Below are 27,948 nucleotides of genomic sequence, written 5' to 3'. Positions count from 1 at the left end.
AAAATATATTATTATTTAAATATGTGTGTTAAGAACTATATGTACATGGTAATGTGTGCATGCAACATAGAATAACGAAATAAATTTCCAGAAAAAAACTATGTAAAAACCACTGCGATAATATTTCTCACAAGTTTAATCATTACATATAATAAAACTATAAAACACAAAGAATATAAATTATAGAACTAAATTTCAAATATATACGCAAAATTTGATTGATATTTTATAGTATGTAATATTAATTTAAAAAAAGGTATGAGAGAGATCGAGAGAAATCCCTGACATTTTCATAATCATCACTGCAATAATATAATACTAAGGCATAGATGAAGAGTAATATTGAGTGATTAATGATCTCGGCATACACTTCTGTTGGTAGCACGTGTAGCAATATCGTTTATAGGAAAACAGCTGTGGTTGTTCAAGTTCCGACAAATGTTTGCTGAGCATCTCCTTGCCCCGGCAGAGCGAGGACCCAAAAGATACTTTCACGAGGTTAAAAAGAGTACTTCTAAATTTACGGTACATGGTAATATAAACGAAGAAATTCAAACAACTGTTCAGGAGAGCAATAAGGTCTATAATATCTCCAACGTGTGAGTAGAGTAGAAAATAAAAGAAGTGACTCTCTCTCCCCTCCAAACCGGACATGAAAGAGACCACCCCAACGGGTAGTTCTGTTAAGAAGTACATTGTAACAATCACAATAAGCATTAATGTGGATCGTCTGTATCGTTGAGACGCTATATGAGAGTGGTACACCTCTCTGTTTAAAGTGTTATTTCTTTGTTTTGCTTGCCTGAGTTTATGTACCATCGAGATACAAAGAACAATCATTGCCAAACTTGGCAACACCTTGAAAATCACACCGTACAACCATAAAAGAACCGTTTGGTAAGCAACATGTGTCTGAACGAAATAGGTCTTACGTATCCAGTAACTGTTGGCATTATTTTCATCCGTTGATTGATATACCTCGTAGTACAAGTAAAACGGTACCGTGGCGAGTGAGGTGGCCGAAAAAACAGCAAGGACGGTCACTTTGGCTCTCCATCTTGTACAGTATTTCTTGGAAATTTTATTATGGCACACTCCAAGATATCGAAATATTGCAAGCGATATAATGAGCCAGTTGGAGAACGTGTGGAATGCAATAAATTCATGAAAGCATATTAAAACTAAGTACATCTCTGATTTGGAATGATAGATATGTTCACTAGGACCTGTTGCAATGAAGAAGTAAGTCACATACACAAGATAGAAAAATAAGGATAATCCATCAGCAAAAGCGAGAACCGTCAGGAGAAAATTTGTACATGTCTTTAACGCTTGTCTGGACCAAACAATGGCATTTATGATATTGAGAATAACTCCTAAGAGACAAATACCTCCAGCAACGTAACCGTGAGCGAGACGATAACCAGTCACTTGTGGTAAAGAATCACTTAAATCGCTGCTGTTGTTGAACATCGTTACCCTCTTCCCTATTGGACTGTGCCTTTCTCTAAGTGAGAACAAATAAATAAAGCCGTTAATTCGGGGAATGCCCTAGAAATTCAGACATTATTGAAATCGTCGTTTTAAAGGACCTGGATGATTACCGGTATTAAGACAGGCTGATTCAGTGGACATTGATTTTCCGTCATTTCTGAAATAATTGTTTTCCCGGAGACACACTCATGACGAAGATATGAAGCGCGGAGTTAAGTAATCTGTCCATTTTGTCATTTTTATTCGTATTAGCTTTCAAAAAACAAGGTAAATAATGTCAGGAAAATCCTTTTCCAAAACCATACAATTTCAGGTACATCTTGATGAGTTGTGGTACTGTAAATATATAGAACTTCCATTATTAAAAAAAAATCCTTAATTATTATAAATTTTGTAAAAAAAAAAGTTTTGCAGGATTAATATACTTTGAATGAAATTTGGACTGCAAACATAATTCCCTTTATATCTAAGATTCAAATCCATACGATAAGAGGATCCTCATGGATTAATATGAGAGAGAATAGTTGGATATCAGAAGCAATCAACTCTGACGAAAGTAAAACAATATATATATCCGTGTCCTCTCCATGAACTTACTTTATGAAATCTACAGTTGCTTTAATGACACCAGAACACTTTCCGTATCTAATATTAAATCTAAATTAACATCAAGTACCATTAATGAAATATATTTATTTGACCCAATGACGTCGGATGGATCAGGCGACAGAGCACGTAATCGATGAACAAATAATTACACCTGACCATTCTTTAATTTTATTAATTTACAGAATGTTATTGATTGGATTACTCTTCAAGTTATTCCAGTATCTCTTGTGTTAAATTCGCGGGCAGGTAGTCATGTATGTAATAGGCTGTGTTTAGGATTCATTTAGATTTTGCATATAGACACAGGTATATATATATAGAATCTCCAGAACATCTAAATATATGTAAAAGGTTACGGTTAGCAGAAAATTTATTAAAGGATAATGGAAAAGGGAATATATTAATCATTACAGATTGATAAAACACTTTATTGTCAATTGTAAATAATATCCTTAGAATTTGCTAAATAAAGAACAAGGTAAATTAGGAGGCCTCTTTGATCCCTTTTGATCCCTTTTTGAATTACTCTCAGAACATTGAATCATATAATGAAACGAATGTGAGTACGTTTATTTTCAGATTAGAGTTGAAACATGTATTTTATGTGATAACAATAAAGTAAAATAAAGTCAATAAAGTAAAATAAAAGAATTATTTAGTTTAAAATAATTTAGTTAAAACTTCCTTATGGTGGCATATTTCAGCCCCCTACATGCAAGATAATTATGTTAACATGCAACATAATTATGTAGACATGCGACTTATTCATGTCAACATGCAAAATAATTATGTTAACATGCAAGTTACCAATCTCTTTAGAAAATCTAATTTTAATGTTGGTAAAATTACTTACCAACGCCATTATATGACATGATACAAGCAAGATGCAACATAATTATGTTGACATGCGAGTTAATTATGTCAACATGCTAGATATGTATGTTGACATGCAACTTCTTATCTTGCATGTTGACATAGAACTCGCATGTTGACATAATTAAGTCGCATGTTGACATAAAGAAGTCGCATGTCGACATAAAGAAGTCGCATGTTGACATAAAGAAGTCGCATGTCGACATAAATAAGTTGCATGTTAACATAATCATCTTGCATGTTTTAAAATATCAATATAACTTGCATGTTGACATAAATAAGTTGCACGTTAACATAAGTATCTTGCATGTTGACATAAATAATCGCATGTGTACATAATTATGTTGCATGTTAACATAAATAAGTTGCATATTGACATAAATAACGCCTATTGTGGCCCCACCCTAATATTTCTCAGAAGATTTTCTAAAAATACAAAAATGATCAGTTTTGTTCAAAATGAAAATTGTGATAAAGTGGGATTTTTAAAAATAATACCATTAGAAAACTATTTCTTTCTAGACTTACAGAGCCGCCTTCATAAGACACCACACGTCAATAATTTGGAACATATTTTATTGACAATGTGTAAAAAAGATTCGACACAAGTTCAAAAAGTCTTAAGCTCCCGTGTCTATTGCTAATATGTGCAAAAAAGGTCTAACCGGCTAAAAAGGCAGATCAGAGAAATAACTAAAAATGTTTTGAATTGCTTCAATCTTACCCTGGCAAGCAAACGTGACCGCAACAGCTACTACACTTAATAACGTGAGCAAAACTCCCAGATTCTACCAAACGTGAATGAAACGAAGTTTACGTATAACAGGTGAAATGATAAATAATAATTAAGATAGTCCAATCGACCTAAATAGAAGAATAACTACGTACAGTAGCTAATGATACCATTCTATAGAAAACGGTCAACAAAGCAAAGCCTGTGGGAAATACAGAAAAGTTTAGAAGCTTCGGATAAAACACTCAGCTAAATCAGATTTCGAGACAAGACAGCAAAATGCTTAAGCGCACAGAAGGATCATGCAATTTTCAAACGGTTAATAAACCAGAAGCCAACTTAATAAAACCAGAATTTTCTCAAGAGGTTGTAGCTCTACTGGCTTGAAGTTAAGAAAGAAAAGGGTAGCACTTGACTTTAAGCCACGGCAACAACAAGAAATGAATAATTTAGTCTCTTCGCTTTGTGTGGCAAGTTTTATTGCAATCGGACTAAAACTGTAGGAGAAGTAGCCTTTTAAAAAAAATTCAAAGAAATTTTATAAAAACCATAGCAGCACCATTCATCATATATCGATAAATAGATTCATGTACCTTAGTGTAGTCTAATTGTGTTGAAAGTATTATTGAAATCAGACCAAACCTTTGGGAAGAGTAGTGATTTGAAGAATTTCAAAGAAATTTCTATTTTTAGTAACCATGGCAACATCTTTTGTCAAAATCAAAAGCTGGTAAATAAATATATTTATCTTAGTGTAGTCTAGCTGTGTGAAAAGTTTTATTGAAATTGGATCAAAGCTGTAGGAGCATTTAGAAAGAATTTCACAGAATTTACTACTAGTATAGTTTTAGTGACCATAACAACACAGTTCATCAAAATCAAAGAAAAAATGATACAGGGAATATTGTATCTTACAGTTGTCCACTTGTGTAAAAATAAAGTATTACTGAAATTGGACTAAAACTGTAGGAGGAAGTCATCCCAGAAAGATTTGAGGAAGCAATTTATTGCTGGATACAGAAGGAAAGATAAGACCAATAACGTACTGTCCAGCTTCGATAAACCTTTATCGGTTGGATAATTAGTGAACTTAATAAGACCTAACCCCTGTTTAACCCGCGCACATTTGATTTGTTGGGGTTACTGACATGTATCTGAACCCCATTCATTCTACCTGTGTATGACTTAGAACTTTGGTTATCTTTTTGGCAATAGTATAACTGTTATTCAGCAGAAAGCTCACAAGCTTACATACACTGCCTTTGAAACACATGTAGGCCTACATCGGTATTAAGCATAGTATAAAGTCCATCTTTAAAAATATATAAACCGAAAAGAAAATTAATATAAAGAAAAAATAAGAAAACAATCGAAAGATACTCAGACCTCGCTAAGGTGTTAACAAAAGGAGTCTGGCACAGCTTGTCACAATGGAGATACCCGGTATATGAAAACCTGCACCAAAGATTTAATGAATGATTACAAAGAAAAAATAGCATTTGGCCTGGAAAACAATTTAATGATTTTTTTTTTTATTTTAGAAATTGTGCAAGATTACAGTGCGAGATTAGTCAGATTACACTAAGATGAAGCTGAAAAGTACAATGATAACGATTTTCATTAATCCCAGAGGTAGTCGGCATTGTATTAGTTCAACGTATATCTTTTTTTAAACTTGGCCATACTGTTCTAATACTAAAACAAGAGGTCCATGGGCCACATCGCTCACCTGAGCATATTGGCTAGGAAAAAGCACAAATCAGTTCAGTATTAAAAAGTGTACATGGGGAGGGGGGGGACTTCAATGTTAAACTACCTGAGGGTGCTTCCATATCAATGACTAAACATGGCTTTTCTGTTCTTAAAAAGAAGATTTTTTCCTATATATTCCTTTGTAAAACTTTGATCCCCCATTGTGGCCCCATCCTATTTCCGGGGGTTATTCATTTGAACAAACTTGAATCTACACTACCTGAGGATGCTTCCATATCAACATGACTAAACATGGCTTTTCTGTTTTTGAGAAGAAGATTTTTTTCCTATATATTCCTTTGTAAAACTTTGATCCCCCATTGTGGCCCCATCCTACCTCCAGGGGTCATCATTTGAACAAACTTGAATCTACACTATGTAAAAAAGGCTTCCTTTTTCAACTTTTTTGGCCCAGTGGTTCTTGAGAAGAAAATTTTTAGGTCACCTAAGGGGCCACAATGCACGATCAAACTTTTACATAGGAATACTAGTACATGGAAAAAATCTTTAAAAGTTTTCTCCAGAACCACTGGGCCAAGAAATACATTGGAAAATCTTTTCCAGAACTACTAGGCCAAGAAAGATGAAACTTACCGGGGTATGTGGAAACATCTTTAGGTAGTGTAAATTCAAGTTAATTTTTTAAATAATGATCCCCAGGGGTAGGGTAGGGCCACAATGGACAATGAAAGTTTTACATTGGAATACGTAGGAAAAATCTTGAAAAAAATCTTTTCTCAAAAACAGCAAAACCATGATTGGTTATATTTACATGGAAGCATCCTCAGTTAGTATATATTCAAGTTTATTCAAATCATGACTCTGGGGATAGAGTGGGGCCACAATGGATGATCAAAGATTTACACATGAATACATATGAAAAATCTTTAACAATCTTCTTCTCAAGAATAGCAAAGCCATGATTTGTCTTATTTATATGCAAGTATCTTTGGGTAATGTTAATTCAAATTTGTTCATACCTTGACCCCCTGGGGTAGGGAGGGGGCACAATAGATGATCAAAGTTTTTTAGTTAGGAATTTATAGGAAAGATCATTTAAAAATCTTCTCAAAAACAACAAAATCATGATAAGTAATTTTAATATAATTTAATTTTGGTTGTAACACGTCATTTGATTGGATAAAAAATTAATTTATATTGTATAACTTTGTTTTTTTCAGCTTTCAATTTATATTTCATGGAACCTCTATGGATTGTTGTTTTATACTCAGGTGACCGTTAAGGCCCTTGGGCCTCTTGTTAAAACATGCCACCAAATTTTCACTATTTCTGAATTATCTCCCCTTGAATGAGGTCGTGGCCCTTCATTTGAACAAACTTCAATCTCCTTCATCCAAGGATGTTCTGTGCCAGTTTGGTTGAAATTGGCCCAGTAGTTCTGGAGAAGAAGATGAAATTGAGAAAAGTTTACAACGACGACAACGACAGACAACGGACAAATTTTGATCTGAAAGCCTCACTAGAGCCTTTGGCTCAGGTGATGTTAACACAAATGCATGAGAGAGAGAGAGAGAGAGAGAGAGAGCTGCTTTGGAAGTAATTTTATTGCATTTTGATTTGGTCTATAAAACATGGTAATTCTTCGCAATAAATGTCAAAGTCATTATAACAGAAAATTATATAAAATTGTCTTTTGACTTTTCTCCGTTCATTAAACTGTGAAAATTGTTGTACAAATAACTTTTCAACTTGCTGGCTTGTAGCAGATTACTGAATATTTAAATTTCTGTACTTTGAATTTTGTATAGGACACTCTCGATGAGAATCAGTGATCTGGAAAGATGTTAATTTCAGTCACAACATTCACTGGACCATGTCACTGATTGAGAATATTTAGTTACTTTTATACGTACACAGTGGAAAACAGTGGTAGAAAATCAAAAAAGTATTTTCATGTCTTGATTTAATAATCATATACTTTAGAATGTTCGGTCTCTATCATTTCCACACTGTTTAGCTTATCCTTGGAAATTTGATCAGAGGAGAGAACACTCGGAGAATATTTGGAAAGTTCCATATCGTTAGTAACTTCGGTGAGACCAACTCCCGTATCTTTTTTTAATGTATATCGCTTGACAAATCTTCCCAAAATGGTTCTCTTGAATTCAGTTCGGTATTGTTTACAGAGTATGACATACACTATAAAGTTAACAGTACCATTGATAACCGTAAGAGTATCTAGTAAATCTCCCACATAAGAATACAAAAGGAAGTAAAAGAAATGACTTTCGGAGTGTTTCAATCCCGATATAAATGAGACAATTCCAATCGGAAGCTCTGTTAACACGTAAATGAAGACAATTATCATCAACATTACAGTTGTTCTAATGTACCCGCTTGACATTCGTTTATTGACTCTCTGTTTATCTGCTCTACGTAGTTCTTTGCCTATCAACACACAAAGAACAGACACGGCAATACTGGGTATGACTTTGAAAATAACCCCATATAACCATGCCAAAATCGTCTGATATTGGACATGGGTCACGGCGAAAGTCGTTTTCCGAATCCAAAATCCGGTCAAATTTCTGTTGCCCTCCATTAGGTCGTGTACTTCATAGTATAAATAGAAGGGAATTGTGGCTAAGTTTGTTGCAATGAACACGATACAGATTGTTAAGCGTGCTCTCTTCTTGGTACAAAGTTTCTTTCCCAAGTTCGGATGACACACCTTGATATAACGAAATATAGCCAGGGATATCGTAATCCAGTTAGAGAAGGTATGAAAGGCAATGAATTCATGAAAGCAGATGACTACTAAATACATTCCGGATTTGGAATGGAAGATTAAATCACTAGGTCCAGTTGCAGTAAAGTAATATGTAACGTACAAAAGGTACATGAAAACGGAAACACCATCCGCAACTGAGAGGGTCGTCAGTAGGAGGTTTGTGGAAGTCCGCATGTTTTTTCTGGACCACACGATGACATTGAAGATGTTGAATACGACTCCAATGAAACAGAGTGTCCCACTGACATAACCGTGGATCAACCTATATCCACTGACCTGTGGAGTGGAGTGGTCATTGGCACTGGTAATTTCTTCTGTAATATTGACCATTGTCCGAATCACTTTTTAAATCTAAGTTATAAACAAGTGACTAGGACAATAAAGGAAGCAGTGCGGAAAGCAGCTCAGTTCCGAGTTTGCATCATTTCCGCTCATCTGTGTGTTTTCTTTTCATTTTTTATGCTATAAAAACCACTGTCATCCCAGTTCAAATGTTCACTTGTCTCAAACAAAGGCCTATGTAACTGCAGTGCGTGGAAAACTCATTTTATTCAGTTTTAGATGAGATTTTTTTTATATATATAGTATAAGACACCGGTTTTTTCCTTTCTAAGAAATATATTTATAAACAAAAAACAAACCAAAAAAATGGCAAGACTCACTGTTACATGTACTTATTAAAACCCACGGTATTTATACTGAATGAACTTCAAGTTTTTTTTAAGTAAGAGATATTTAAGATGTTAGTTAAATGTGTTCCCCCGTATCCAATGTAAATCGATGTTATGTGGATAACTTTTCCCATACACTTTGTATTTCGACACCTACCGGTATGTCGTGTACTCAAATACTGCATTTGAAAACATGAGAGACCGAGGTAGACTTCACTATAATTAAGTAAAATGAATAAAAAAAAACAAACAAACAAACTAATGCAATCTGAAAAGTATTTTTTTTTGCATTTATTCAAATACACATTACTAGTGTTATATTGTTTGCTATATAGTATGTTGCGTAATGCAGCCGAGGGGAAAGTGAAAAAGTTATTAAACCTTTAAAAGTGTGTAAACAATGTGAGGAAAAAATTCCATGTTTTATGATTTGATAAGGCCATTATAATATTGTTTGTTTGCCCTCTCCCAACTTAGGACAAAAAAAATTGGGTCGGTAGGTAGGTGGGGAAATTCATTTCCCCCAGAAAAACATCAATGCTGAATTTTCAAAATCGGATAAAAAAATTAAAATAGTTGTTGACGAACTGAGAAAATTTCGGAATGAATAATAATAATAATAATAATCTTTCCTGGATGTTTAAGAAAAGTTTTGAGTGGGGCCATTTTTAGCCAGTCGGTCGGGAGAAGGCAAATATACAATTTTTTAAAGATGGCCCAATTATCTTTTTTTAGTGTTTTTTACAACTCGATAATTTAAAAACATATTCATTAAAAAAATTATGGGAGACCCTATACACAGTAAAAAACATACCCAAATGGAAAGGTCAAACTAAGTTTGTTTTAATTGCGTTTTTAATACTAATTGTTAGGCCATTATTTACACACTGAATTGTCAACGGATTTTGCGTTATTTCCCGATCATGACAATGAGCACACTGCGGGTGTGACTGGTCGGCAGGGAATGTTCACTCCTCCATGACACCTGATCCCACCTCTGATGTTTTAGAGGTCCGTGTTTGCGTTGCTCCAAAATTTGTATTGTTTAATAGACTTTTGAGCTTGAATACTGTTTGTTATCTCCATATATTTCATTTCAAATCCAATGAATACTTTTCCCTTCTTTTGTTAAAAATACAAACCACTAGAGCTACAGTCTCTTCAGAGACTCTCTTTCTCTATCTGTGTGGGTGGGTGTGTGCTTATCTGAATCTCGTACATCTGATTACTAAATACATCTGTTGTATTGATTTCAACGTCTTTGATTCAATTTCTAAAACTGATGATATCATTTTGCCATCTAGCACAACAAATCCCATTATTTGTTATTATATAGCTTGGTGATCCAAATTCTTTTCACTTCATATTCCTAAGAAATAAAATCCATAAAGGTCCTGCGACAAGCCAGCTCTCATCAGCTGGGAATGACGAAGCGGTTTCTGTTATGCAAGATTCATAAAGGAAAAAAGGGGAATTAAAAAGGGTAATTTCCACTTTAAACGCAATTTATTTATTAATTGAAGGTAATTAAAAAAGAATAATTACCCAAAATACACCTACTTGAAAGTCATCCTTAAAAAGCTTCTAGAAAATCAAATTATTGAAGAACTGTTAAACATGAGAAATGAGAAACAAATGGCAAATGAAGCGTTCTAAATGATTGATATATGGGTTCATGCAAAGGCTTTCAAGCAATTCGTTTCAATTATTATAGTTAATGACATTAAATTCTTCGGTAAATTAGGCCTTAATACTGTCAACACTGAGCTTAAAAATCGTACATGTATGCGTTCAAAGTTCACAAAGGCGTTCGAACAGTTATTTGTCGTGTCTTATCGAGATGACATATCGAACACTCCCATATAACACTTTATGAATCACGCTATGTATCAATTTAGTGTCAAATATCTGCGCAAGAAATGCATTGGAATATATATGATTTGACTGATATGCGCTTTTAATGGATATAAAATCCAAAAACAATAACATTTACAATGATCATACCCACAGCCCCCACGCTGGAATAGTTTTTGTGCTGTTTGGCCATGGTGAAATAGTCATAGAACTATTCACCAGCAGCATTCCATTTCCCTCGCGTTTCATCTCGGAACTCTTCTAGTTTTATCCAGATCGTGACGTTACACAAGTAAAGTCTTCTTCGATATAATAAATCACCTATTTACTGAATATTCGAACAATAGCAAGTTTATTGTCCCCCTCGATGGGAACTATTTCCCTTGGCTGCGCAGGTGTATAATCTTAGAATGTGATAAGATAAATTCAACTGTTCTTATATTTAGTTTGATAAACCGTATGTTGTATTATTTATTGAACGACCTTTGTACGTAAGTAAGACCAGTCTTAAAAGGCGAGCTTTAAAGTATAAATATTATATGCAAAAAATATATAAATAGCCAGAGTGTACCATTTTATGGCATGTCAAATGTTGCAATATTCGATCTTTTCCATTTGTACTGTATAATTTTCCTTTTGTAATCTATAATTTTTCATATGCATCGTAAAATTTTTATTTGTATTCTAAAATTTTTCATTTTTATTGTAAATTTTTTATTGGTATTCTTGAATTTTCCATTTATATTCTATAATTCTCCATTTGTATTGTATATTTTTTTTAATTTGTATTGTATAATATTTCATTTGTATTGTATACTTTTCCATTTTTATTGCATAATTTTCAATTTGTATTGCATAATTTTCCATTTGTATTGCATATTTTTAATTTGTATAGTATATTTTTTATTTGTATTGTATAATTTTTTATTTTTATTGTAAATTTTTTATTGGTATTCTTGAATTTTCCATTTATATTCTATAATTCTCCATTTGTATTGTATATTTTTTTTTAAAATTTGTATTATATAATATTTCATTTGTATTGTATACTTTTCCATTTTTATTGCATAATTTTCAATTTGTATTGCATAATATTCCATTTGTATTGCATATTTTTAATTTGTATAGTATATTTTTTATTTGTATTGTAATTTTCCATTTGTATTCTATAATTCTTCATTTGTATTGCATATTTTTTTTATTTGTATTGTATATTATTTTATTTGTATTGTATAATTTTCCATTTGAATTGTATATTTTTTAAAATTGTTTTGTATAATTTTAATTTGTATTCTATAATTTTCCATTTGTATTGCATAATTTTCCATTTGTATTGTATATTTTTTATTTGTATTGTATATTTTCAATTTGTATTGTATAATTTTCCATTTGATTTGTATATTTTCTCATATGTATTATATAATATTCCTTTTGTTTTGTATACTTGTCCATTTGTACGAAATAGGTTTTTCAGATTGGGCAAGTTGTTTTTGTTTGTTTGGTTTTTTTTGGTCAGTTTGTTTTTATTTTGCTTGTCAAAAAATTTCCGAGTCTGACATTTGTTAGAGTTGAAGTAACCCCCCCCCCCTCCGAAAAAAAATTCCTGTGTCCGCACCTGATTCATGGCCGTAGGAACCGGGGGGGGGGCATGGGGGCCGTGCCCCCCCCCCCCCAATAATTTTGCCGATATATAGAATACTATAGAAAACATAGCTGCTATATGCTTGTGCCCCCTCAATAATCACGTCTGATGACCTTTTTTTTGGCTTGTCAGGGAATTTTGGTAGTTGATTGTGCCCCTTCAACTGAAAATGTATGGTTGTGCCCCCTCAAAGTGAAATTTCTTCCTACGGGCCTGTGATTCGTTGAAAAATCTATGCATTCAAATTATTTTCAAATCATTGATGTGTCGTTATAGTCATCTTCGCTAGCCAAGGGTTTCTGATCCGATACTCACCTCACAAACCGTTTCTGAGTAGCGGATAAGAAACCCTTGGTTAGCAAAGATGCGTTATAGTATGCAAATGCGGATATGAAATCAAATGGATGCTCTTAACTTGCAATGAAAGGCTATTGCAAAAGCTTTCAATAAAACAATTTGCTTTTAATCATTAACGATTACATCTAAATGATTCTGTGCTTTATCGATGATTAAATTCAACGTACGTTAGGCTTAAATGGGCATTCGGACAGGAACTATTTGTGTAAATTACCGAGAGAGAATCAAGAGCGACATTTATAACAGTTATAATACAGGTTTTGACAATTTTATCTGATTATTTCTATCAATATACACAGAAAATACATTAAACGTCATAAAGAGAAATCGAATTGAAAACAAAGTAAATTTTAGAAGAGTTTATGCAGTAATAAATCAGCACATGGAGGAAAATGAATCTTTCTCAGTAGTGATGAATGCATAGCAATTAACAACAAACTGTTCACTATAATAATGCAAATAAAAATGGGCCGCATGCAGTTCTTAAAGTTTTACGCCAAAATATTGTTACATGCAATTTGATGTGTCAGGGTAAAACATTCATAGAAAGTTTTGACGACAACAGCTGACCAAGTCCCTGCCTATCCAAAAAAAAAAAAAAAAAAAAAAAAAAAAAAAAGTTGATGTTGGTGGTTTTCAGAGATAAACCTTTTCTTGCTCCATCTTGTCTCGGGCCCAACGATTTGACTAATTTATCTCTTCATCCAAAAGGGATGTTTATATGTGAATTTCAGAAAATGTAGCTTCTCAGTTCGAAAAAAAATCTAAGAAAATGTTTACACAGATAACCTGTGTAAAGAAAAAAATGGACAAAATTGTTGTTTCAAGATTTTTATTTTGAATGTACACTACTCTGGGATACTTATTTATCAAAATTAAACAAACTGACATTTTATACTAATCTTCAGAGATTTTCAACACAATTTTCCCAGACGTTCCTTAGTAAAGCTCTGAATTCTTTTTACGGCCTCATCCCTGGGTTTATGTGTAAACATGCTTCATTACGCTTAAGATACATAGAAAGGAGCTCAAATGCAGAATTTTCTTTCCCTTATCTAGCACTTCGAGATATGACCTTTGGTTAGAAAATGACACATCATTGGCTTTAATGATTTAATGGTTATAGCTCGAACAAATTTTGTGAAAGTTGCATTTACATATCTATATTAAACATACTGTATACAGGGAAATTTTCGCCCCCGTTTTATTTTCGCCTCTTTCGCCCTACTCACGGATGCGCGGGCGAATTTAAAACGTGGCGAATTCAAAGAACACAGTATAATTTCATAAATAGAACTGTGACTGGGGCGAAATTAAAATGGGGCAAAATTGTTTGCAAGTGCGAAATAACACGGGGCGAAAATAACCCTGTATACAGTTTCTCATTACATTTTGACAACATACATGTACACGGAAAGACGATCTTTTGTGAAGAATATTACATACCTACAAACGACATTCATTTAGGTCTTTAGAACCAACATATTTGAGTATTTAATTCGTACAAGTCAAAAACGTTAAATCAAAGCAAGGATAAATCTGTGGCTTAAAGGGTAGACAGGCACAGAGACAGCATTCAAAGACAAGACAAGACATATATGTATCATCTCCGAAGATTTCTGCTTTAAAATACTAAAGTAATGTTAACTTTATTTTTTCTCCTCCTCCTTCTCCAATTATCTCCGGAATAATTGCTGCTTAAATAATTTGCAGACTTCATTATTTTCGTTAAGTTTGAATCCATTCATATGATGGCCCGTTGTCTCGAACCAAATCTTGTGACAGACAACCACGACAAAACAAAAACCAAAAACAATATATTCCTCCCTTTTAGAGGATGTATCTTTTTTTTTTGTTTTAGCCATGAACAAAAGGAGCTTGATGTTAAAATAATTTCAAATTTATAGAATACACCTTTTTTTCGAGATCAAAACTTGCAAACAAAAGGAAAAAATTACAAAAAACAAAATAAGCAAACAAGAAAACAAGAAAAAGAAAAAAAAGAAACAAATAAACGAACAAAAAAAATCAAGGAAAAAACAGAATACGAAGAAACAAAACAAAGCAAACAAAAAAGAAAACAATAAGCAAAAAGTCGAACAAATGAGCAAGTTTTGCTTATTATCACTGTTCGTTATCTTCACCTTTTTCATTTTAGAATATCTCTCTTCGAGATCAAAACCTACAAACAAAATGAAAAAAAAAAACAAATCTGCAATAAATATATTAATATTAATTAAAGCCATATGAGATACTAAAGATGAAGCTTCTGCTTGATAGATTTCCATATCACTGGAACTGTATACACCGAGGCAGTCCTTGATCCGGACATTTCTGTCGAATCGGATCCAAAATGCACTTCTGAGACTGATTTTCGAAGAACTATTCCCTTGAGCACGGTTCTAAATTGATGACTCAAAGCAAAATACACGGCAAAGTTAACAGAAGCATTCAGTAATGTCAACATGTCAAGAATGTCCCCGACTTCCGAATACAAAAGAAAGTAAAAAAAATGACTCTCTCCTCCTTGTAAACCGGAAGTGAATGCTGAAATCCCAATTGGTAGTTCCATAAGAACATAGATCATTAAAATAACAATGAGCATTACTGTAGTGCGACAGTACCCTCGATGGTTGCTCACGTGACTCTCGCGACCAACGGTGAATACCCTCTGTCTCTTCTGGGCTTTATGTAGTTTCCTTATCATCAGAGCGCTGAGGATTATCATTGCAATTGAAGGACAAACCTTAAATATAACACCATACAACCACAACAATATTGTTTGGTAGTCAATGTTGTTTCTGGCAAAGTTTGTTTTCCTTATCCAATAGCCTGTGAGAGTGGGATAGTCCTCGGAAACATTGTACACTTCATAGTAAAAATAAAATGGAATGGTGGCCATTGCTGTTGTTACAAACACAATAACGACAGTCAACTTTGCTCTTCTCTTATTACACCATACTTTTGCGGCATTTGGATGGCACACTTTGATATAACGAAATATTGCAAGAGAAATGGTAAGCCAGTTAGATGTGGTATGAAATGCAATGAATTCATGGAAAGTTATCACCACAACGAACATCCATACTTTTGGGTGATACAATAGCTGACTAGGTCCCGTGGCAATGAAGAGATAGGAGGAGTAAATCAAATAAAAAAAGAGGCACAGGCAGTCTGTAATGGCTAACATTGTCAGAATGAGGTTGGTGGATGATCTCATACATTTTCTGGACCATATGAAGGCGTTAAGGATATTCAGACCTATTCCCAATGAGCAGACCACAAGGCTGACATAACCATGGTATAGCCGATAGCCAGAGACCCCTTCTGGAAGTGCCGCTGTCTCCGTAACGTTGTCCATTCCTTATAGTTGAAAAATCTGTGTCCTTTCATCCATATTTAATCCATTCATGTGGATTTGTTAGAAAGAAAAATATCACTTGTAATTAAGAAATCCTGCTTATTCCGACTTCTTATGAAGCATGCATGTACATCCTTGTGTTGATTTACACGTACTATTGTAACCATAAGTTCCGTCCCTCGTGGTTTGTAATTTAGTTTAGTGCTTACAATTGTGTATCATTGCTTGTACTTTATACTAAACTGATCAACAAAGCTGTAAATGAATGACAACAACAGTAGGTAATTTATCACAATATTTGTATATATTATTCCAGAAAACGATACAAGCAACTCACTGCACACAGGCAATAAACTGTGTAACAGTCTGCAGGTGACAGTATCGACGACGAGGTTAATGTCTTTAGGAACCTTCAGTGACTTGCATGAATAGTTTAACTGCTACGGTGTTTATAGGTGTACTGTAATAATTATTTCATTACCATGTGTTTCATGTACATATTCGATTCTCCGCCAATGTCTATAGAACAAAGTTACGGATTTCTAATCCATGATTATGCTGTGGACAATCGCTGTCCAAATTATAACAATATCGTACAATTTAGATATGCATCCTTAGGCAATTGTCACAGATGGCTACATTGGATTCGGCAGAATGAAGCATGCACATCACTGTATAGATTATCCATATTAGAAGAGCTCCATAACACGCTTTGAATAATCTACATCTAGGGCTATTTGTGCCGGTGTTTCTCTCCGATTTTTGTTATTATACTGCAGAAAATGCAGCTTCTTTTGTAGTTTGAAGGATTATATATGGCAAGGGTGTGCCTTCCACAGTAGTAACTGAAATCTCTCGTGGTAACTTCGATGTTCTCGGGTATATACATGTAGGAGATTAAACGAATATTTAACATTAATATCCATATCCTTTAATATAATCCGGTTTCGAATAATTTTATTTAATGAGATATGTGGGTGTCTTAATATTGTAAGCATCAAAAGCTATCATTCTTTTGAAATATACATGAAAGAGGAGTTTTTCCAACACTAATTATCAATCATATTCTAATAAGTGAACCTTATACAAAAACTAAATCAATTATAGTCATTATTATGGATACTGGACCATTAATTTTTATTTATTCATTTATTATTATTTTTATTTTTTAGTATTTTTACAAAATACATATATTTATGCCATAATTGATCTTCCTGATACAGGTATACTTAATTTCTAGTTTTCAACGAAACGTATTACAAGGACCGCATGCAAAAACATTATTCATCAATTTTAGAGACATTTTCTCGCAATAATCCTCAGTTTTTTTTTCTTGACGCTTTTTGAAGAGTCTCTCCATTACTGGATATTAAGTTTGATACATTAATCGATTTCTCTCCTTCCTCTGAATACTTCGATTTCGTTTTTTTGTTTGTTTGTTTGTTTGTTTTTCTTTTTTTTCTTTTTTTTAACAGAAATCTATGAAGTGTCCTTGGACATTGAAGTGGTTCATAACCTATGAGATTTGATGTGTGTGTTTTTTCATTTTTCTTTCCTTTTTGCAATATGCATTTATAGACAAATCGTGCCCAAGATGCAGCCTTTAGAATAAATAATTATTTGAGTTTAACTAACTTTTTAGGAAAACAAAACTTAATAATTTGATAAAAATATCAAAATTTACGGTTTTAAAGCAATATGAGCTGCATTTTTGAAAATTTTATTCTGCTGCTAAAATCTGTTATTATGATAAATTTGAATGTTATTTAAACCATTTTGATCAATTAGACAGAAATAAAGTATTAAATTGTTTCAGAATAAAGGATTCTGTACAATCAAATATATAGTATTATATAAGAAATCAATATTGTACAGGACGACAATAATGTAATTTTGCTTCAATCAAAGCTTATAAATAGTTCTTTTATCGCAGATTTGAACAACAGAAGTTTATAAACATTCTTCTTTTTCTGTCATTGAAATAGTTAATTACAATTTCGCAACAAAAATTTTTGACATCAAAGTTGCAGCTCATATTGCTTTAAACTACCTAAAACTTTTTAAAGTACATTTCAAGTAAAAAAAAAATATTTTTCTAGGAACTAATGGTTAGGAGATCGTGTTCCTATTGAATACTCGTGTCTCTGATGTACAAGGGTTTGAAAGGAAAGGAAATTTTCTATATTAAAAAGTCCTATTTACCGTTTTAGCACTCCTGTCTCTTACGGATATCATCTTTGCAATTACACTGTATAAGTAGGATCTCTCTCTCTCTCTCTCTCTCTCTCTCTCTCTCTCGAAATGAGAAGCTACATGTTGGACATTCACAATGGCCAAGGTCATAAAGAGTAATTGGGACTTACCAATATCTTCGCTGAATAAGGGACCATTTTTGATTCTTAAACCTGTTTTGCCGAAGAAAACAACTGAATTGATAAGGGGTATCACATTTTCTGGAGCAGTCAAAAACGCCATAGTTACTGAAGTCATTTACCCCATCATCTGATAATTATCTTATACAGATGTTATGGACTATGGCAGAATTGAGAATTTATCACTTGATTTCCTTCGGTGACCCTTCCAAAGTTAAAGTTGTTGTTCAAAACCACGATAGTTATTACAGATCGTTTACTAGACCCGCTGAATTTTATCCCACAGAGATGCTCCCTTGCATCTTGTTTTTTAAAGAAATTCCTGAATTATCCCATACTTATGTTTAGCAATGTCAATAAACTAGGGATGTCAATTTTGTCAATAATTCATATTCGAATATTCAATGCAAGTATTCGAATATTCGATAAAATAAATAAAATCTGTTTAATTTATGTAATGCATCATCCTACTCTCATGAAAGGTTTAGCGTAGGTATACTTATATTGGAAGTAAAATTGTATGAAGACTTTTGTAGGTGTACAATAAGGAATTCCATTTGATATTTGTCAATGTTTGAAATAAATAATTGATATCAATGTAGAAAAGTATAATTTTAACAAAGGAAACATGTGTATTTATAGTGGCTCCAACTGAGGAACCAGTCGTCTTACCAAAGGCGAGATGTAGTCGTAACGGTGTACTTTTCAGATTTCAATACATGTAATGAATTACAGTTATCTGCCTAATAAGAGATATTATTATAATCTTTGATACAATGTAAACAAATATTTCCATAGACAATTTTCCTAGTAGGTAATTAACTAATTTCCCGATAATGAATATAAAATTTAGAATTATGTACAACCCGAGATAATCATTGACAAGTAATTTACACATTTATGCTGAAATTGAGCAATATTGAATACAGACTAATTCTATCGGACATTCATTCAATGATCAATTAAATTTATTTTGAAAAGTATACTCCTCGCGTCTTTTAGACATTCTAAGAAGGTTTTCATTTTGTTGTCCTTGATTCTAGATCCGATAGTATCTAACTAATAAAAACTATGAAAGTACGTTTTGTATTATACATAAAGCATTATTGTACAATTCATTAACACCTTGCTTAAAACAAAATACATGTAATTTAGTAGATCTATAAGATAAGAAAGTAGTGAAAGAAATCAGGCGATCGAAATTGATCGTTAGTAAATTAAACAGGGATAATTCCAGCACTGTTCTAATCAAAATTTATTAATCACAGTACTTCTTTTTACGAAATCTGAAAAACACCGAATATTCGAATCTTAAATTCATATTCGAATATCAACTCATCGAATGAATATTCGAATATTCGTTGCCATCCCTACAATAAACACGTCAAACCAATTTGTTTAGCGAATTGATTGGAAAGACTGGCATGGGAAGAAAAAATATTATGACTTGCCTTGTTTCAATTCTTCGAGAAGAATAACGTATTTGTCCGAATAAGCACCCAATATAGAGAGAGAGAGAGAGAGAGAGAGAGAGAGAGAGAGAGATTATTTTCAGTCAGAAATGAAGTTAAGCATTTCACGTCTTATCATCTGACAAAATGGTAAAAATCCTTTAATAAAAGACACTTAATTCCTATTCAGAATGCAGGATAGAAATTGTTTCGAGTTATTCAACTTCATCTTCTTTTGATGTTTCAAAATTAACAATTAGGAGAGGGAAGATTTATCTACATTCCTTTTCCTATTTTCTAAAAATTGAAGAAGGAAAGTGGTTTGAGTTCATGAATAGTAACTATCCTACTCTAGCAGAGGTACTGCACTTGTTCACAAGAAGGGGGGTAAATAGACCAGTATTTTGGTATAAATTTGTTGCATTCACAGTGTCTTTCTTTAATTAATATTAAGTCCACATGCTTTTTTGTGTGAAAAATATTCTTTTGAAATATAAGAGAAAGAAATGTTTCCAGCACTAATTATTTAGCTACTTCTATAATTAAACCTCATACAGTATAGATTATAGGTATGATTATGGACAAGAAATATACATGTATATATGTTTTGTCTGGTCCTCGTGGTTCAGGTATACTATATTTTGAAATTTTGCCAATGCCAAAAAAAAATATTATTCATTCGCAATTTTAGAGACATTTTCTCGCAATAATCCTCAGTCTTTCTTGACACTTTTTGGAGAATCTCCCCATTAGTGAACATCAAGCTTGATAAGCAAATTGATTTCTTTCCTTCCCCTGAATACATCAAGTTTTTTTTTTTTTTTTTTTTTTTTTTTTTTTTTTTTTTTTTTTTTTTTTACAAGAAATCTGTGTAGTGTCCTTGAACATTGAAGTCGTTCATAACCTATCAAATTTGAAGTGCGTGATTTTTTTTTCTTTTCTTATTTAAATAAAATAGATAAAACATGTTCAAGATGCAGCATTTTAATATACATTTTAATGTGCCAGACTTGCATCATCTTTCTTTAAAATCAGAAGGAAATCAAAACGTAATAATCTATTAAAAATCCCAAAATGTAAAGATCTTTTTTTCAAACTACTAGTATTGTGTCCGCTCAGTAATACATCAGGTGTATTTTGGGTTAAGAGCTTATTTTCTTGTTCCGTTTTCAATGAACAAAGGTATCTGAATAACTTTTTTAAAAAATAATTTTTATTAACCGTTTTAGCACTTACTATTTGTGATTCCATATATGAGCCCCCCTTCTCTCTCTCTTTTTCTCTCTTACAAAAAAAAAAAACGAGAAGGTTCATGACATTGAAATCACCAACGTAATGAAAGGGGGAGGGTGTCATCAATATTTTCGTTGAATATTGTAAAAAGAATCAACCTATTTTTTATCTAACACAAATGAACTCGATAAATTGCGCCACATTTTCTATAAGCAGTCAAAAACACCATAGTTACTGAAGATAATTTACCCCATCATCTGATAATTATCCTATACAGATGTTACTATGACGGAATTGAGAATTTATCACTTTTATTTTCTCCGATGACCTTTTCAAAATAAAGCTTGTTAGTCAAAACAGGGCAATTACTAAAGATCGTTTACCAGACCAGCTGATCTTTATCCTAGAGAGGTATTCCTCTGCATTCTTTTAAAGAAATATCTTCAGATCATGATAATGTATAACATATAAATTTAAAAGCAATGGACTCAACAAACCAGTTTGTTAAAAGAGATTTAAGAAAGGCTGACCATAAAAAAAACTGTTATATATTGTTTCAATATATATTTAAGAACAAGTACCTGCGCCATAGAATAATTGGCGTATTTGCCCAAATAAACACCCAACATATTATTTTTAATCCGGGAAAAATGAGAATTTCCTCCGAATGATCTGACAAATTGGTATATTAAGCACATTCTCAGTTGAAAGGGATAAGTATATCCAGTCATATGATCTGACTAAATTGGTAAATATCTTGACACTTCCTTTTTAGTTGTGGGATAAAAATGATGCTTTCAGCTTAAGAACACCAATGAAAAATCTTTTTGGGGGATTTCGAGAAAATTATATCGTATCAAAGTAAAATTTATAGTTTATTTCAGTTTCGACAGAGGGTACCAATCATAATGTTAAACAAGAGGCCCATGGGCCACATCGCTCACCTGAGTAACTTTGGCCATGCTGTTCATTACCAGACTTCCCCCATTGTAATACCTATTGTGGCCCCGCCCTACCCCCAGGGGCCATGATTTGAACAATTTAGAATCTACACTACCCCAGGATGCTTCCACATAAGTTTCAGTTTTTCTGGTCCAGTGGTTCTTGAGAAGATTTTTAAAGATTTTTCCTGTATATTTCAATGTGAAACTTGGGATTCCCTATTGTGCCCCCCCCCCATCCCCGGGGTCATGATTTGAACAATTTAGAGTGTACACTACTTGAGGATGCTTCCACATAAGTTTCAGCTTTTCTGGCTCAGTAGCTCTTGCCTATATATTTCAATGTAAAACTTGTATTCCCTATTGTGGCCCCGCCCTACCCCCGGGGGTCATGATTTTAACAATTTAGAATCTACACTACCCAAGGATGCTTCCACATAAGTTTCAGTTTTTCTGGCTCAGTGGTTCTTGAGAAGAAGATTTTTAAAGATTTCTCCTATATATTTCAATGTAAAACTTGTATTTCCTATTGTGGCCCCGCCCTACCCCCGGGGGTCATGATTTTAACAATTTAGAATCTACACTACCCCAGGATGCTTCCACATAAGTTTCAGCTTTTCTGGCCCAGTGGTTCTTGAGAAGAAGATTTTTCAAGATTTTTCCTATATATTTCAATGTAAAACTTGGATTCCCTATTGTGGCCCCGCCCTACCCCCGGGGGTCATGATTTTAACAATTTAGAATCTACACTATCCCAGGATGCTTCCACATAAGTTTCAGCTTTTCTGGCTCAGTGGTTCTTAAGAAGAAGATTTTTCAAGATTTTTCCTATATATTTCAATGTAAAACTTGGATTCCCTATTGTGGCCCCGCCCTACCCCTGGGGGTCATGATTTTAACAATTTAGAATCTACACTACCCAAGGATGCTTTCACATAAGTTTCAGTTTTTCTGGCTCAGTGGTTCTTGAGAAGAAGATTTTTAAAGATTTCTCCTATATATTTCAATGTAAAACTTGTATTTCCTATTGTGGCCCCGCCCTACCCCCGGGGGTCATGATTTTAACAATTTAGAATCTACACTACCCCAGGATGCTTCCACATAAGTTTCAGCTTTTCTGGCCCAGTGGTTCTTGAGAAGAAGATTTTTAAAGATTTCTCCTATATATTTCAATGTAAAACTTGGATTCCCTATTGTGGCCCCGCCCTACCCCCGGGGGTCATGATTTTAACAATTTAGAATCTACACTATCCCAGGATGCTTCCATATAAGTTTCAGCTTTTCTGGCCCAGTGGTTCTTGAGAAGAAGATTTTTCAAGATTTTTCCTATATATTTCAATGTAAAACCTGGATTCCCTATTGTGGCCCCGCCCTACCCCCGGGGGTCATGATTTTAACAATTTAGAATCTACACTATCCCAGGATGCTTCCATATAAGTTTCAGCTTTTCTGGCCCAGTGGTTCTTGAGAAGAAGATCTTTTTATGACCCCACCCTATTTTTGTCTTTTCTTGATTATCTCCCCTTCTAAGGGGACTTGGCCCTTTATTTTAACAATTTAAACTCCCCTTCCCCCAAGGATACTTTGTACCAAGTTTGGTTAAAATTGGCCCAGTGGTTCTTGAGAAGAAGTTGAAAATGTGAAAAGTTTAGAGACGGACAGATGGACAGACGGACGGACGACGGACAACGGGTGATCAGAAAAGCTCACTTGAGCTTTCAGCTCAGGTGAGCTAAAAACAACGCAGCATTGTTAAACAGAAATCACAGTTGCTTACTTGAATGGGAGGGGGAAAATACATGCAGATTAAGTGTTCAGTTAATTTAATTTGACCTAATAAAATGTTTGAACTGATTATAAATTGAATACTTCATTAAGTTCATTTCAAATCCAAGGTCTGCCCCTTTTCATATGGATCCACAATTGTAAATCATACCTTTCTGGGTATATCAAAAATAATTTATGAAAAGGAAGATTTAACAGGGGCTCTTTTTTTCCTATTTTCTAAGCACTCTTGGCTCTTGGACTGTTCACTCAAGGGAGATAAATAGACCTGTGTCCCTTAGGATTTGTTACATTTCCCATTTCCATAATGTATTTTTCAGTCCACAGAATTATTTGTAAGTTTTTTTTTACACCTCAATCAAAACAACTTTTATTCTAAGATTATATTTTATTAAACAAAGTTTATATACAAGCAAATCAAAAACTCATATCATTTTATGCTGTTGCCATTTTTGAAATCACTTTCATAACTTCATCACTGCTCAAGTTGCTAAGAGATGAACTTGTCTCTTGTCCAAATTCTGTAAATAAAACAGTAAAATAAATATTGCTGATATATATAATGATTCTGTTTTACTGCACTGTAAACAGGTGTGCTCACAAATAAATTCTGTTAACATGAGCTATGGAAATTCAAGCTTATATTTACTACTAATTAATGTTAAAAAGTTATTTCTTAAATTTAATTCTTTATGCTGTGATATCCTGTTTGTATTATACTAAAATGTAAAGTAAGAATAACATGTAATGTTATACAAGGAAGACTACTGTCATATTGAACATTAACCAAGGGTTCTTCAGCTCTCACTCTAACCTATCAAGTACATTTTCTTTTCATAATAAGATAAAAATAACTAATCTACTGAATATATAAACTACACTGTAAATATGGATGTATATGGATTACATAATTACAGTTAAACTCGGTTAAAAGGAAGTCACTGTGACCTCGAATTTTGCTTCCTTAAAACTGAGATTTTTTATATCCATATAAAGAATGTAGTGAAATGTCTTCTACGGGATTCCTTAACTTTTTATAACCGAGATTTCCTTGTAAGCGAGATTTCCATAACTGAGGTTTACTGTGGGTACAAGAAGGATAACTAAACAATTACACTGTGTTATTCTGCACTAAAAACATACCATATCTGGCAAACACTCGTGGCTGAATATCACTGCACTCTCGTATTAAGATTGGAAAATTAGGATTATTCTGCTTTATGGGCACATACTGATTTTCTATGAACTCTCTGAAATAAAGAATAAAACAGACTTATAAGTATAATATTTCAAAAATCCTGTAGTTTCAATTGATTCTAATTTTAACACAAAATTCAATGCTCTTTAGTTGTTACAGCTTTGATAAATACACAGTATCACAGTAATCTCCCTTTCCCCCAGTGCCCTTCCTGTCCCCATTTCTGCTTTAATCATGTTTGACAAATCTCAGTTTCCCAAAATGTTGACTGTCATGAGTCCATTCACTTCAATATTATACATGTATAAAAAAAAAAACAAACAAAAAAAATCTCAGGTTCAGGGTCAATGGGCCTTGAGAGATAAGTTTGATCAAGTTAGCCCCACCCTTGGGCCTGATTTCTGTGTATTTTGTAAAAGGCTAATAATTCATTGCCATCCTATATAAAATTTCCTTGCTATATGTTTAGGAATAAATAATATTTTGAAACATACACTGTATAAATAGTTTTTAATCCACGACTTACTGAGCCCCATCTTGGGGACTGAATTCTAGATCCCGGGCCATCAGGGGACATGAATTTCAAAATCTTTGTACATGTACAGGGTTAGCTCTTTCTTACAATCAAACAAACAGTTTGCCTGGGAAATGTCCATTAGAAAATATGTAATGCTCCACTTAATCCATAGGTTTTGCCAGTACATACTAAAATTGGTTGAAACTAGTTAAGTTGTTCACAGGAGAAGCTGAACATAATCAAATATTTAAGACCAATGGATGACAAATAACAACAGATGAAAACACTAATAGGTCACCTGAATGATTCAGATGACTTAAAAATGCACTTTTTAGGCAATGTTTTGGAAAATGCAACCAACATATGATAATACATATAACTCACAGTCTAGACTGAGTGCACACAATCTTTAACCTACAATGTAACATAGAGTGTAAGGAGGCTGATCTGAGTTAAACTGCATAGAAGGTTTTTGATGTATCCAGTAATAACAAGTGCAGTGAGCTCTCTTGACTAATGTTAGTGTAAGAACAGAGAAATTTTGAAATGAAATCTGCACATTCATCAAGCAAATTTTTGTATGATTCCATGCGATAATGGCAAATAGCAGTAAGTACAGTTATCCTGCAGAGAGTTTAATGATGCAAAAAATTAAGTGCATCTATTCTTAAAAAATAAACAAAGCCTTTGATTAAAAATATGCACTATTTAGACTCTATAACAGAGGTGCAACTATTATGTCCAAAAGTGAAACTGTTAGGGCGAGTGGATTTTCATTTTTATACAACTCATATATTGTAATACACCTCTCAAATGTCATTTTGCATTCTGCTTATGACCTTACACTTCTAAGTAAACTCTTTTAGCCTGCATTTACTGCATATTGTATATGTAAGTTCATCTTTTTTTTAAAAAGAGATATAAGTGACAAAATTGAAATTGGGTCTCTAATGTTGCAGACTCCCCATGCATTGGCACTGAGACTCTGAACTTCTTGAATTTTTCCTACAAAATTGGAAATACCCAAGCTGGTAAGTAACGAAAATATGACGTGACATAAAAAGGTATATTTACTGAAGATGCAAAGGATAGTTTTGTGTCATGGAAATTGAATGCTTGTTTGTAATCTTTTTCAAGTAAGTTGTTGCTCGGCCGCCTTAGCCACCATGTTGTTATGCACCGCAAAGGATTATAGGGAGTTTAGCTTCTTTCACTTGAAATGGACCCCAAAACTTTTCTTTGTACAATGTGTAGATTTCAACCTTAATTTCTTTCATTTATATGTCTATAGAGCTCACTACGTAAGCGGTGCTTCGCGCTGCTAACAGCAATCACTATAATTACTATGTACTTTCTGCACTTGCTATAACTACCATGTACTCACAACTATTTGTGGTTTCACAGTCTAAACTGAGTCTAGTATGGTTAATGATGCAAATCAGCTATGTAATGGTAAGATTTTTTTTAAAAATGGTACCCATTAATATATGTAAATACAACTGCAAACGGTCACACCATAAACAGGTCCAGCACAATACCCCGATAAAGGTATATAGCTTGATAAAGCTATATACCTTTATCAAGGTATTACAAATACCTTGATCAAGGTATTTTATGTAATGAAAATACAAAAAAAATTCCTAAAAAATTAAATTTAAAAGTTGAATCATGAGTTGTGGTCAGTGTGTTCACTCGTGCATGAAAAGTACTCAGGTATAAAAAGACAGCATAAAAGAATGTCTCCTCACACGACATGCTTTTATACTGATTTCTTTGTGTTTAAGTACTTTACATGCATGAGTGAATTTACTGAGAACAACTCAGAACTCGACTTTCAGTATTTATTTTTTTAGGATTTTTTTTTTGTATTTTCATTACATAAAATATCTTGATCAAGGTATTTGTAATACCTTGATAAAGCTATATAGCTTTATCAAGCTATATACCTTTATCAGGGTATTGTGCTGGACCTGATAAAGCATATTAATTTAAGTGTGCCCAAACCAACAGTATATTCTCTTGTTGCACAAGCACACATAAAACATAATAAATTGTCATTAATTGTGAAATATCTCCTGCCAACTCTAATGTACTCTTACTATTAGGATCGCCATGAATACACTCCTAATCTAATTAGCGAGGAAATTCGGGAGTTTGGTAATCGGCATAAACAGAGGTCACTAAGTAATGAACACAAGCTACACTCATCTTGAACTGAGGATATTAAAAAAGAGCATTACCTAACACCTTGACTTGCAGGTGTTTTTTGACATAAGTGAATTCTTAATTCCTTTAATCGTGACCCAAATCGAAGTGCCTTTGCTGCGTTCGCTGCCATAATTTGTTTTGATCT

The 27,948-nt window shown here is 33.3% G+C and overlaps 4 protein-coding genes across 4 annotated transcripts; all 4 read right to left on the bottom strand.

Annotated features, from left to right (window-relative positions):
• Positions 1–251: 251 nt before the first annotated feature.
• LOC133192737 (sex peptide receptor-like) lies at positions 252–1,499 on the bottom strand. Its single transcript, XM_061328750.1, has one exon. The coding sequence runs from the start codon at positions 1,471–1,473 to the stop codon at positions 319–321; it is 1,155 nt and encodes a 384-aa protein (XP_061184734.1). The 5' UTR covers positions 1,474–1,499; the 3' UTR covers positions 252–318.
• Positions 1,500–7,335: 5,836 nt separating this feature from the next.
• On the bottom strand, positions 7,336–8,547 carry LOC133192736 (G-protein coupled receptor dmsr-1-like). Its single transcript, XM_061328748.1, has one exon. It carries the CDS (start codon positions 8,541–8,543, stop codon positions 7,386–7,388), a length of 1,158 nt encoding a protein of 385 aa, XP_061184732.1. The 5' UTR covers positions 8,544–8,547; the 3' UTR covers positions 7,336–7,385.
• Positions 8,548–14,991: 6,444 nt separating this feature from the next.
• Positions 14,992–16,098, bottom strand: LOC133192735 (sex peptide receptor-like). Its single transcript, XM_061328747.1, has one exon. It carries the CDS (start codon positions 16,096–16,098, stop codon positions 14,992–14,994), a length of 1,107 nt encoding a protein of 368 aa, XP_061184731.1.
• Positions 16,099–24,248: 8,150 nt separating this feature from the next.
• LOC133192734 (NADH dehydrogenase [ubiquinone] 1 alpha subcomplex subunit 2-like) lies at positions 24,249–27,937 on the bottom strand. Its single transcript, XM_061328746.1, has 3 exons — positions 27,836–27,937; positions 25,024–25,130; positions 24,249–24,401 (listed from the first exon to the last, which is right to left on the bottom strand). Exons 1-3 carry the CDS (start codon positions 27,931–27,933, stop codon positions 24,316–24,318), a joined length of 291 nt encoding a protein of 96 aa, XP_061184730.1. The 5' UTR covers positions 27,934–27,937; the 3' UTR covers positions 24,249–24,315.
• Between the last annotated feature and the right edge of the window lie 11 nt (positions 27,938–27,948).

Source organism: Saccostrea echinata, unplaced genomic scaffold (assembly GCF_033153115.1).
Source record: "Saccostrea echinata isolate AGI-Se365-2 ecotype Australia unplaced genomic scaffold, CSIRO_AGI_Sech_v1 ptg000025l, whole genome shotgun sequence".
Lineage (NCBI taxonomy): Eukaryota > Metazoa > Mollusca > Bivalvia > Ostreida > Ostreidae > Saccostrea > Saccostrea echinata.
This window is presented reverse-complemented; position numbering and strand designations above follow the sequence as displayed.